The sequence below is a fragment of the Toxotes jaculatrix genome, chromosome 14, assembly GCF_017976425.1.
Source record: "Toxotes jaculatrix isolate fToxJac2 chromosome 14, fToxJac2.pri, whole genome shotgun sequence".
Taxonomy (NCBI): Eukaryota; Metazoa; Chordata; class Actinopteri; family Toxotidae; genus Toxotes; species Toxotes jaculatrix.
Genome location: NC_054407.1, coordinates 11,604,715 through 11,616,956, shown reverse-complemented (window position 1 = coordinate 11,616,956; position 12,242 = coordinate 11,604,715). Strand labels below are relative to the sequence as shown.

Genomic DNA, 12,242 nt, shown 5'->3' with positions numbered 1-12,242 from the left:
GCAAGTTGAGAAGAAAAGAAACCACAAGGGACTTGAGTTCAAATCATGGCCAGCAAACTAAAGCATTTATTCTCATGAAAACCGGTGATTACTGTAGTTAGCTACAACAACTGCAGCTTATGTATTACCCATACATTATTGCATACATTATGCAATAATGTATGGGTAATAATAATAATATAAATAATTGTATAATGAGATATCACTGAAAGGGACAATTCTGCTGCATAATGGATCAATTTTGAAAGATTGCACACATTTTATTGTAAATTCTTAAGTACTTTTAATACAGAACCACCTCCGTGAACACGGGGGGGGGGGGGGGGGGGGGGGGGGGGGGGGGCGTGGTTACGTGGAGGGACAACTCTATAGACAGACACCGGCAGTTAGCTCTTTGCTAAAGCATCGGCTGAGCTAGGCGGCTACATCCAGAGGCCTCCGGCTACCTCCAACGGTTGACAGGGGCTGCAGTGTCCGTGTTTGTTTGCCAATGTTCGGATAGGTTTTTGTGACATATAGGGCTTGTTGTAGTGTAGACTGTACTAACCGACCGTCGAAGGAGTCTGTGTCGCAGTTTTTTCGGTAAGTACATTTCTCACTATTTTACTTGGATGTTTGCACTAATTAGCATGTATTAGCATATTTTGCCGCTAGCTTATGACTTCATTGCCGATTTATGGTCGCTGCTGATACAGATAGAGGACCGGAGATGTTAGGAACGCTGTTGCGGTGTGTTCCCTGCTCTCAGAGTCCGTTTATTGCGGGAATACTAGGCTACAATTTTGTTTTGTCTCATTTTTCTGTTTAAAAAGTCCGACATTGCAGGGACAGAGCAGCTCCGTCAGTAAGCGGCTGCTGTTGTTTGTGTGCTGTTGTAACTGTAAGTGGATAGTGGGTGGAGGCAGCGGTAAATATTAAACATTTTAATATTATAATTATTATTATCATCATTATCGTTGTATTAATAATAATGTTTCAAACGGTTTAATGTATTTTATTAATATGAAATAATTGTTTCACAGTTAAATAATTAAATAATTGGCTAGAAATAAATTTCCCCCCACAACTCCACCAAACCCTGCAGCTCCACCTAAAACCTCTCTATCTGAAACAGTCATCTTTAAAACACAGCAGCAACATTATGATCTCTGTTGTATGCTGTGTGTCACGGCCGTACGGGGTCGAGCTAGTCGGGTCGGACTCGGGGACTGTCGTGTGGTGGATGTAGCTGCGTGTAGCTGTCGCTTAGCTTATTAGCCTAGCTGATTAGCTGATTAGCCTTAGGCTAGCTCGGTTGCTCCGAGCTAAGTGGCCGGGTTCTCGTCCGGCTGACCCCGGCTGACCCGTAGAGTAAATGCCTCTTCGCCAAATATGGAAAGTACACTCCCACTAAAATCCAAGATGGCGCGGCTCAAATTCCCATGGTGTGTATCACAAAACCGAGTCCCCGAAACCAATGGGTGACGTCATGGGTGCTACGTCCATGTTTTATACAGTCTATGGCCAAGAGCAGTCGCCAGTGGTGGAAAGCAAAGCCAGTGTTATGTCTTGTTTTGCTACTACTTTTATCAGCTTCTTTTCTTCTGCTGAAATTAGCATGCTAATCAGCTAGCTCCTGCCCGTCCCATCTCATAATATGAGTAATAGTGAGTCACTGTAGCGCCCAGTCTGAGCTCAGTTTATCATGAGGGGATGAAGTCTTGCAGTCTTGTAGTCTTGTCTTGTAAATGCAAAGGTGGTTGAAGCTCTTAGCAAGCAAACATTATCACCACCACTCGCTAGTAGCAATAAACCATGTTCAGTGGCAGAGAAAACGTACGTATAGCACCTTTAAGTCATTTAGATTTTGAATGCTTGGAACTCAGCATTTCATTGTTTTATTTAAAAAAAAAAAGATCAGACTACTTCTTTCACTCAATTTTTCTTTTGCTGTTCACTCAGGTGTTTTCTGCACCCCCTGCTGTCTGTGCCACAGTGACAGGAAGGACACACACACAGCAAATGAGAAGGGAGGAGAGGAGTCTGATGTGATACAGTATGACTCAGGACTATGAAGTCAGAGTGAGTTTATGCAGAGATTAAAGGATTGAAGAACAAGGGAGAGAAAGGATAAGAAGACAGATAGAGTCCAATAAGAGTCCAGAAACCTGCTGGAGAGACAACAGAGAGTGCTAACACAGCGCTGTTACTCATCAAAATAAACTGTAATCAAAATTAGATGTAAAAGCACCTCTGGGAGATAATCTGTATAGTTAGCACAGTTTACTATCTCAGTAGGGCAGTCAAAAACTCATATCATTTCTTAGCATGCGAGGAGTAAAAGGATAGATGTGTGTGTCCTCTGAGGTGCTGCCTTGTGGTGAACGAGGTTGTCCCGTAAGCAGACAGTGTCAGATTACATCTCCACCACAGCTACTCTGCCCATCGATAACACAGAGTCCTGTTGAAGTGTCCTTGAGCAAGATGCTAAACCCCTCCCATTCGTGTCAGTCACTTGCTATAGGAACAACAAGTAAATGGGCCTTTAACTCAATTTGAAAAAGCCACTGTTTCTTCAGAAAATGCAATCTGACCAGCTGATACATTTGGAATATTTCCATTATTTTCAATCAATATTCAATCAATATTTTTATCTTAACAATGGATCACATGAGTCTTTTTAGCATCTTTTAACTCATTGCTTTGGTTTTTTAGGCTCCACAGCTTTACCATTTTGGTTCACTCTCACTGCTCTCTCATTACTGACGTTTCCAGGAGAAGCGGGCAGATAACAGCATTGTAGACAATTCGTGACTAACTTGAAAACATAATGGAGCATTTAGCAGCTAAAGCACCAGATATCTCCCTCAGGAGTTGACTAAAAACTGAGCTAAAAAGAAAGTGAATATCAGACTTACATTCATCATGTGGTCAGAAATATGAGCCCAAATGAATGATAATGTTGCTCCATAACTGGAGAATGTGTAAGTCGGCCACTGTTTGCTCACAGGTTTTCCACATTCATTTAAAAGATGACAAAATGTCAGTGTTGTTTTTATAGCTTATTTCCACAGCCCCTAAGTAGCCAAAGTATCAGTTATTGCAGGTTTATGGCTGACTGCACAAGACACGCCTGAAGTTCCCATCAGCCTGAGTCAGCTGTACCACATTTATACAAAGTGGTGCGACTGAGAGTGCTTAGCTAAAAGTATTGGATAAATGGCTGACACTTGAACTTCTGACACTCTAAGTGGTAGTAGAACGAATAATGCAAACCTGACCAAACCTACTGCAAAATAGAAAAAAGTCATCAAAGCCTCTTGTATAGATTCACATGTGCAGCTACAGAGCCACTACAAGTCGGTGAGATTTTACAGAGGAATGACTTTGATATAAAACATTTGTGATACTAAACCAGCATGTACAGAACATACTGGCTAATGTAATTATATCCAGTGCTATAATGCTGTATGACATGAATATTCTAATCATAAAGGATAAAATGTGAAAAGAGTGAATAGTCAAATACGGTCTTTTTAAATTGTTAATTGCACTACATTTATTCTTCTTTCTCCATATGGTCTGGCTCGCTCGGTTGATTGGGGTCAAGAGATCCCATGTCACTCACAAGAGTGCAAGAACACACACATACACACAGACATATGCACACACATGTGCCCCTTACTGGTTCTGATGGTGGTGTTAATTAGAGTTGTGCATAAATGAAGGCAGATGTATTCCACCTCATTCTTGGGGTCAATTAGCTGTGACAGCAAGAGCTACACAATAAGACTCAATTAATGAGAGGATTTATTTATTATCACACAGACTGGATATAATTACATTGAAACATTTAGTGTTATGATTAAGTGCTGGATGGCAGATGCCACAGCTACCTTTAGCTCTCAGAAAGAACTGTTGTTAACCATGTAGTTATTTCTGTGGCACTTTATTCATACTGTATGGCGTCAGTCATTGTTATTTAAGACAGCCTACTGGCACTTATGTTTTGGAAATAGTTTAAGTACTAGATATATAGACATATAGATAGATGGATAAGACAGATTCTCTTCTTCTTTTAGTCTTACAGACATCAGCTCCATCAGGAAATGCAAAACTGCTGACAAGGACCTTACTACTGGCTGACAATCAAGACAGACAAATCACCAGCATGTGTAATCAAGAGGTTGTGTTAGATGGAAACACCGTCCACTCCTCTGTCCCTGGTACGTATGAGTTCCCAGTAAATCTAGTCGGTTCACAAGTTCACACGTTAGCTGAGGACAAGATGAAGAATAGATGAGAAAAAGTCCTCAGGGACACCCAAACTGTCAACCTGACTACACAGCACTTCATCATCACATACACCAAGAGATTAAATTATACACATGGCATGCAAAGGTGCGTCATTCTCTCGCTAGAAATGGTGATTTTGGACTTTAGGGATTTAAATTTATTAGACAGAATACATGAAAATGGGCTACTGGAAGCCAAAGGCAGGTGTGAACCACTGTGAACCTCTCTCCTCACGGTGAAATTGCCTAAAAGAAAACATATTTCCACACTTCTACAAGGATGACATTTCTCATGGGATAGATGCGGCCAAAGATACTGTTTGGAAACTGTATCAAACATGTAAAAGAGTCTCAGCTCTGAAGGGGAATTAGCTTTCATCTAAACATGAAAGCAAACACAGGAATAGCCTGCAGCCAGCCAAACGCGCCTGTGTTGTTCTGCATCTGGTGACCTTACAATGTCTGGAAACCCTCTCTACTCTAAAATGACATGATGTTGTGTTATAAACCCTTTGTTACGTGCTTATATACTGTCTATAAATGCTGAATAGAGAGGTTAAAGTAAAGTATTACCTAAATAATAATGCTCAAGATACTGTATCTTCATGTTTGGTCTTGACTGGGCTCACAGGGGTTTTGTCGAACATGTTCATATTTGCCATTTCGTCCTCAGAGAATAAAGGTGAGCTGTGATCCTGACAGACAGAGAATCCTGCTAATTAAAGTTGCTGAAAACAGTCATCATCAGCAGCATGCTTCTCTTTCAGCCCCAACACCCTGCTTCACACACACACACACACACACACACACACACACACACACACACACACACACACACACACACACACACACACACAAATACACACATACCAGTCAAGTTTGATTCAGCTCCAGACATTCATGATATAGCCACGATACACCATCCCGTTAACGCTTCCATGGCTCAGGTTGCATAGGGATGTTGCTAATAATAGAGATATCTAATCAATGGCCACGCACACACACACACACACACACACACACACACACGCACACTAACCTTGGGCTGACTTTATGACTCTGCTATGCAATCTCCCTGCAATACTTGACAAAACCATCAACAGCATCTCTCGGCAGGGTGCAGATCATTCCTGCGCAGGAGCATGTGAATGATCTATGAGTGTGCCCTCCATCCAGTTCAGCAAACCACAGCGACAGATATCTGGAAGAGCAGGATGGAAGGAGAGGAGGAGACCTCTATTTTTGGAGACGGTATTCACATGGTGTCCCAGGGGAAAGGGCCGCTCTGGGCTCCCCCTCCTCAGATGGCAGCGCTGGAGAAGCCTGCAGGAGAGAAGCAGCAGAAGATGTCAGTCAGACAGATGAGTAAACATAAGGATTCAAATTCTGGGGCCTTGCAACTGAGAAACTGCAACACGTTTAGTAATGAAGCAAAAAGATGTAACGGCTGACTTTGGGAACGTGCTGAGTTGCAGTCCCACTACATACGTCCACTGATTTACTGAACGCCTGCTGTAGAGTATCTTGGGACAAAATGTAACAAAAAGTCAACATCTCCAACATCCAGGCCTTTTCTGTTGCTGTGACAACAACAAGGACAAGAGAAGGCAACCTTGGACGCCGGACAGCTTTGTGTTGATACAATGCTGGCTTTCACTGAAGGCTGTCAGCCTTACGGCACACCAACACTGACTCCCACCTCGCAGCAATTCCGTCTGTGGTGAACTGATCTGAAATATCTGTGGTCAAACTGTTTTAATCCAGAATCATAATTTTATTATTACTTTACATTAAGAGTGAACTGAGGCTATAACCACTCAAACCATCATAGCTACCAATGGAAGACAGAAATTATATCTCTGTGGGTAAACTTATCTAATTGATGGATCTAATTGAGAGCTAACAGCTTCTGGAAGGCCACAGCAGAGATGGGAGCCTCAGTGGCTGACTGAAGATAAATTGAAGGAATGTAAGTGACGTCAACTAGACAAATATACACACAGATGTCTGTTTTTGCAAAGAAGTCCACCCAGCTTTTAAGGCAAGCATTTATACAACATGATCAGGGTTTTTTCAGGGTTAAATGTAATAGGTTTAAAAAGACTTAAACTAGCCTATAAAATACTGTGTAAAAATGGTAATTGTAAAATGTAATCTTCCAGATTTCCAGGAAACAAAGGACCCAAGGACATGACCTCACTGACCTCAGTGATAGGTATGGGCAACATAACGATTATCATGATGACATTAACTAACTGCAAACACCAACACAAGTTGTTCCCACTGTTATTCGATAGGCTATCTATGTATATTTATATTACATAATTTATTGTTTTCAAAAAAGGTCAAGAATCTTTTTCTGTTCTTTTTGTGTTATGAATGGTAAATGGCTCCTTGTGTGTGCATTTTACACCAAAATTAGAGTTAAACATAAATAAGAGAAAAAAATGAATTAATAATAAGGCTGTTGGAACAAATGAGGGTTAAACAAATGTTGACAATATTTTTTTTTCTCAAGCAATGTAGCCACATCATAAATGCATGTGTATAATTACAGCTGATTTCTTTGTGACTACCATTAACAGGACGTGAAAGTTTATGCACCATTTTTATCTCCACATCATAGGTGAGTCATACACATACAGGTGGTTTGGCACAAGATAAAATCAAGAGCCTTCACCCTGAAAAAGCTGTCAGATGGGCCCCCAAGGGTACTGCATCATTCACTCTCCACATTGGCCAGTCCAACATCTGAAGTCTGTTAGAAGAGCCAGTGCAAGAGATTTTGTGTTAAGTATGACATCTTGTGGTAAAAATAAGCAATTCAGCTACAAAAACACCAGGTTTCCCTCAGTGTTTTATGGGAAAGGGCCGTTCAAATAAAATAAATATTATAGCACGTTTTGTTGGGTTGATTAATGTATTTAAGGGTGTTTGACATGTTTACCAGTCACAAAATATAACAAATATCTAATTATCAGCTGACATGATAACATAAGCAGTTATCATGCAAAGTTTCTTGTAAATGCAAGAATCAGTTTTCTAAAAACTGGGGGGGGGGGGGGGGGGGTCTTTATTTACTTTATTTTAGTTTTTCCAAGAAAGCTATGAAATTCGTGCATTGTGGTGTGTTGTTTGTGTGAAAACAATGTAAGTTAATTTAAAATTTACCTTTCAATAACTTGCCTTAAAAAACTTGTTACCTCTAGCTCTGCTTGAGACTGTGATTATAAGTTAGTGGAGCAGGGAGGTGTTGAGGGAAGCAAGGAGGAATTTTGCAGCCGTCAACGACTAGGGGGAAAAATGTGGAATTAATCTACGGAGAATGATGGGAACTGTAGTTTTGATGCTGTCGTTGCTTGACAGTCTCCATAATACCTCAAAAAGACAAAATATTCATAATGTGATGATGCAGCCACTCAAAAAACGGAGAAAAGAGGTTGTGCTTTGCTCCAAAGTTATTAACGCGTTAACTAAATTAAAGGACGTAAACAAACTTGACCTCAAATCCCAGAGTGCTTTGAGAAGTGCGAGCTCCTTATGGTAGTTGTAGTCCTCAAAATCTTAGTCGTTTCCGTGTATCTAGCTCTACGTTTGTTGGAATCTGCTCTGCAAAGACAAACACATGTGAAATTATTGATCAGGTAGGGCAAACAGCTTATTATGCCGGCTCCCGCCTGCTGAACTTGTCGACCACATTGAAAATATGAATTAATTTTCAATGGTCAGTCCTTATTTTTTCCGTAAATGTAGTAGCTACATCAGGGGTGCAAAATCAGCGCTTACATGGCGATGCATTTCCTTTTGTTCAGCTAGCGTATGTGTAGAAATGCAGAAGCAAAATTCTCAGAAATGTTGCTCATTTGTGATAAACAGAGACTGAAAGGTTTCATTAACGTCAACTACTTGCTGTTTCTAATTTTAGACATACTGCTGCTCAACATTTCCGACGGTATTCGACACGTCGACATTTATTCAGCTAGCCACGGTGAAGTTACACATTTATTAGCCATATAGTTAGCTGTATAAATAAAATGACCTGTAGTCTGTATTAGCATTGAGCTGCGTTAGTTAGCATTAGCAACGGGCTTGTCGCAGTTAAGTTGTTTACATCCGGTAATGCGGGTCTGTTGATTAGTTTGCATAGCTGTGGATGAGTGAGCTCCGGGCAGCAGACCTGCTGGGGAACATGAGTCTGTTTGTTGTACGTTAAATACCAAATAATGTTTGAGATTAGATAAGGTGTGAGTTTAGTGAAGGATGAGAGCGCCAGCTGGTCCTGTCACATTCACTGACTGACTTGTCTTGTGTCTCACAGGATTGTGTGAATTTATGGAAACATGTCAAAGAAACGGGGCAGGTAGGTTCAAACCAAAGTATGTTTTTTTTTGTGCAGTGTATGACAGTATATTTCACTATGCACCCAGAGTGACACAGCAGGAAATACTCTCATCTACTCTGTCCAACTCTAATCTAATAACTTTTATTTCCAACTCCAGTGCTCGGGTTTCTAGTCTTTCTTTTAAATCCACAGCCTAGTGACTTTAAACTGTTCCAAAACCATTTGACATCTTTTACGTTGTATATTTGTCTTGTTTCAGCTCTTTGTTAAAGCATTGATTTCTAGATATGTATATATACGTTTTTTTGTAAGCATGGCTTTAATTTGTGATCAGTTGTTTTGACCTCCCTGTTGCCTGTTTACTTGGACAATAATTACAATCAATGTTATGTCGGTTCGGGCTGAGTTTTTTTTAGCACAGCATGAGGTTGTAATGATGAACCCGCCAGTCGGCTGTGAAGTTTAAGGCACTGGCACATTATTGGCACTGTCCTGTTGATTAGCTAAATTCGCTTAGACAAAGTTTCCCAATGATTGTGATTATATAATACATAATGATATTAATTATATTAATATACACATATGCATATGTGACATTTCTGTAGAATAGAGTTCTCATTGTCAGGAGCAGCAGTATCCATTTGGCACCTTGGATGTTTGGTAAAGGTGCAGTACCAGTTCATTGCCTATCTAAAAGACCTCCCCAGTCAAAAGGAATACCCCCAAAAATATAACGACTTAATAGGTCAAAAAGTACCTCAAAAATTTGGATAACACTAACATGCACCTTATTCCCTCCATGTTCACAGGAAACGCAGCAGTGGAGAGCTGAGTGAGAGCTCAGCATCGACCCTTAGCCCAGACCCTGACAACCTGCTGGGCCGCAGGATCCAGCACACCTGGAGGGAGAAGGGTAACGTGACCAAGTGGAAAGGCACTGTTCTGGAGCGTCTAACTGTCAACAACTCCCTCTACATGGTCAAATATGACGGCTTTGACTGCGTCTATGGCATTGAGCTGTTCAAGGACGCCCGGGTGTCCAACCTGCAGGTGTTGTCAGAGAAAGTCTGTGAGTTTGATGACATATATATATATCTAATCATAGACATATTTTGACTTTGCTCGGGTGAACATGTGGTAAACAGTAAAATACTGAATTGTTTTTGTTTTTTTTTATCTCTGAAAGAGCAACTGTGGTCACACATGGTTATTTCTGCAGTGTGTTTCCCAGCTGAGCTGGTGTTTTTCCCTGAATCATTTCTATTGTTGCTGACACTAGCCATCAAACTCTTCTTCTGTTTACTCTAAACACACTACTGTTGTTGCTGATAGCCACGTACAACATGTCACAGTGTTTTTTGTCAAAGAGTTTGCGTCAAATGTAAAAACTTAAACGGTATGTTGAATCATAATCTATGGAATTAATTGATTATAGACAGTGACAGAACAGAAAATCACGTAGAAATGTGATGGTTTATCACTTGAAATGATAACACTGGCAGTGTGAATGCTTGAGCGTAATTAATGCTGGACTTCAGTGAGAAATAATTAGAATAATAAAAGCTGATACTAAGCACAACTGATGGTCAAGGGTTTTTGCAGATTTTAGCTCTTTGTCAGCATTGTAATGATATTTTAACGTCCCAGTATACATTATCGTCTGGGATCTATTAAGTGTTCCGCTTAAAAGGCTTCTCAGAGTGTCTTGTCCTTCCTGCAGTGAATAATAAGATCAAGGTGCCTCCTGGGGCAGAGGAGCTAGTGGGCCGAGCTGTGGAGCATCTGTTCGAGAAGGAGGACGGTGAGAAAAACGAGTGGCGAGGCATGGTGCTGTCCCGAGCCCCCATCATGACCCACTGGTATTACATCACTTACGAGAAGGACCCAGTGTTGTATATGTACCAGCTGTGGGACGACTACAAGGACGGAGATCTACGTGTCCTGCCGGAATCAGGTAAAGTCACTAGAGGTTCATTGTTGATGTGCATAAAACTGCCAGTGTTTCATATTTCAGATTCTCCTGGAAAGGTGGGAGCAGGGGAACATGACAAATTTACATAGTCAGCATTGTGAAATACTGCAATGTCTCTGGCGTTTTGTTCAGAGTTTCTTCTTGAGTTAGGGAAAGTTCATTCTTATCATGAAGAGACAATGCTATCTAGAAGGAACTGGAGGAGACAAGGCCAGACACATGAATGAACTGGGCCAAGCTTTTTTTCCTTAGGGGTTAAGGTTCAGTTTCAAACTGTAGATAATTTACTTTCTTAACCTTGCAATATTTTTTTGCATGTGTTTAACCTCTGTCTTCCCCAAGAAACTGCCTGTTCCTGTTACATTGCCATTCTTTTCTTTCTCTAACTTACCTGCTTTTTGTTTTTCTATCCATTATCCAGAGAACAAGCACCTGCTGCCAGCAGACAGGAAGCCTGGTGAGGAGCCAGAGAGCCTTGTGGGTAAACAGGTGGAGTATGTCACAGATAACGGCCTGAAGAGGACGGGATTGGTCATCTACCAGGTTCCAGCAAAGCCCACGGTATATTACATCAAATATGACGATGATGTTCACATTCACGTCTACGATCTAGTGAAGACCACCTAGTACAGACTGTCCAGTTTCACCTTCAGCTGACGGCTCATCTTTATCCCGACCGGTCGTTACCTGTTAAAGTGTTAGAGATTTCATTTCTCCTGCAGTGGGAGACAATGTGCCGAAGATCAAAGCCCCAAATTTTTTTCTCCGTTCATTCACACATTACCAGACATCTTAGGTTTTGATTCTCAGTTCTATGTTGACCTTGATATATGACTATAGGTCCTCTTCATCATGTAAATAAATCAGGTCTGAGACTGGTTGTCTTGCCCAGCAGATGAAATGGAGCTAGACGTTTGATTTGATGAAATCATACTTGTATAGTGCAACTTTCAAACTCCAAATTCATACTTTTTGTAAGCAACACATCAAACTAAAAAAAAAATCCAGCTTTCTTACCTATACCTCTGTGTTTTACTCATACTTCTTTTTATATGCCTGTGCTATTTATTTCATCTGGAATATCTGGCTGTGCTGCCGGTAACATTTTGGCAAAACTCATCTGCTGTGCTTTATGTGTGTCACTGGGTAGGCCTCAGTTTGCTGAATATAGAAGTAATATTCATTTGACCAGTGTGCTAATTTTACCATCACAGTGATGTCAGATTTCAGTTGAAGTGTATAGGCACTGATGAGACTTGACTGCGTCTCACATCATGGATATAAAACACAAATTAATCTAAAATGTCATGTATCATATTTCTGTTCTTTTTTTTTTTTTTTTAAACATTATAATAATATATGAAAAATACTGATGTTGATGTCAAGTTGTTTCCGTGGTGTTTGTGCTACGCACTATTTATGTAGTTCAAATTGGCCACCAACATTGTTTAGTATTTTGGACTGAAGTCTTTGCCAAAAATTAATGATGTGGTATGATATATTCAGGCCTCAAAATATTGTTCCTTGTGACCCTAAATATGTTTTGTTCTGTAAATATGATCTTGAGACATTTTTATGAACGTAAAGCTGCTTGAAAATGATTTTCTTGTCCAGTTATTTGTTAAATGCTGTTTGTGCTGCAGTGGATCTTTTG

General features: G+C 40.5%; 1 protein-coding gene across 4 annotated transcripts; it reads left to right on the top strand.

Annotated features, from left to right (window-relative positions):
* Window positions 1-7,817: 7,817 nt before the first annotated feature.
* Window positions 7,818-11,926, top strand: LOC121193576 (spindlin-Z-like). 4 transcript variants are annotated; one of them, XM_041055952.1, is made up of 6 exons: window positions 7,881-7,918; window positions 8,200-8,262; window positions 8,593-8,634; window positions 9,426-9,685; window positions 10,337-10,570; window positions 11,010-11,926. In XM_041055952.1, the coding sequence occupies exons 3-6, from the start codon at window positions 8,615-8,617 to the stop codon at window positions 11,213-11,215; spliced, it is 720 nt and encodes a 239-aa protein (XP_040911886.1). In that variant the 5' UTR covers window positions 7,881-7,918; window positions 8,200-8,262; window positions 8,593-8,614; the 3' UTR covers window positions 11,216-11,926. The 4 variants fall into 4 exon arrangements, with proteins under 4 accessions (XP_040911885.1, XP_040911886.1, XP_040911887.1 ...); XM_041055951.1 differs by lacking the exon at window positions 8,200-8,262 and having other exon boundaries at window positions 7,818-7,918; XM_041055953.1 differs by lacking the exons at window positions 7,881-7,918; window positions 8,200-8,262 and adding an exon at window positions 7,980-7,998.
* Window positions 11,927-12,242: the final 316 nt, after the last annotated feature.

Bases quoted from the DNA above. Each gene is read 5' to 3' on its own strand.
- LOC121193576 (XM_041055951.1), top strand. From the start codon at position 8,615: ATGTCAAAGAAACGGGGCAG. The intron at 8,635-9,425 runs GTAGGTTCAAAC...CCATGTTCACAG, and splicing joins ATGTCAAAGAAACGGGGCAG to GAAACGCAGCAGTGGAGAGC. The intron at 10,571-11,009 runs GTAAAGTCACTA...TCCATTATCCAG, and splicing joins ACGTGTCCTGCCGGAATCAG to AGAACAAGCACCTGCTGCCA.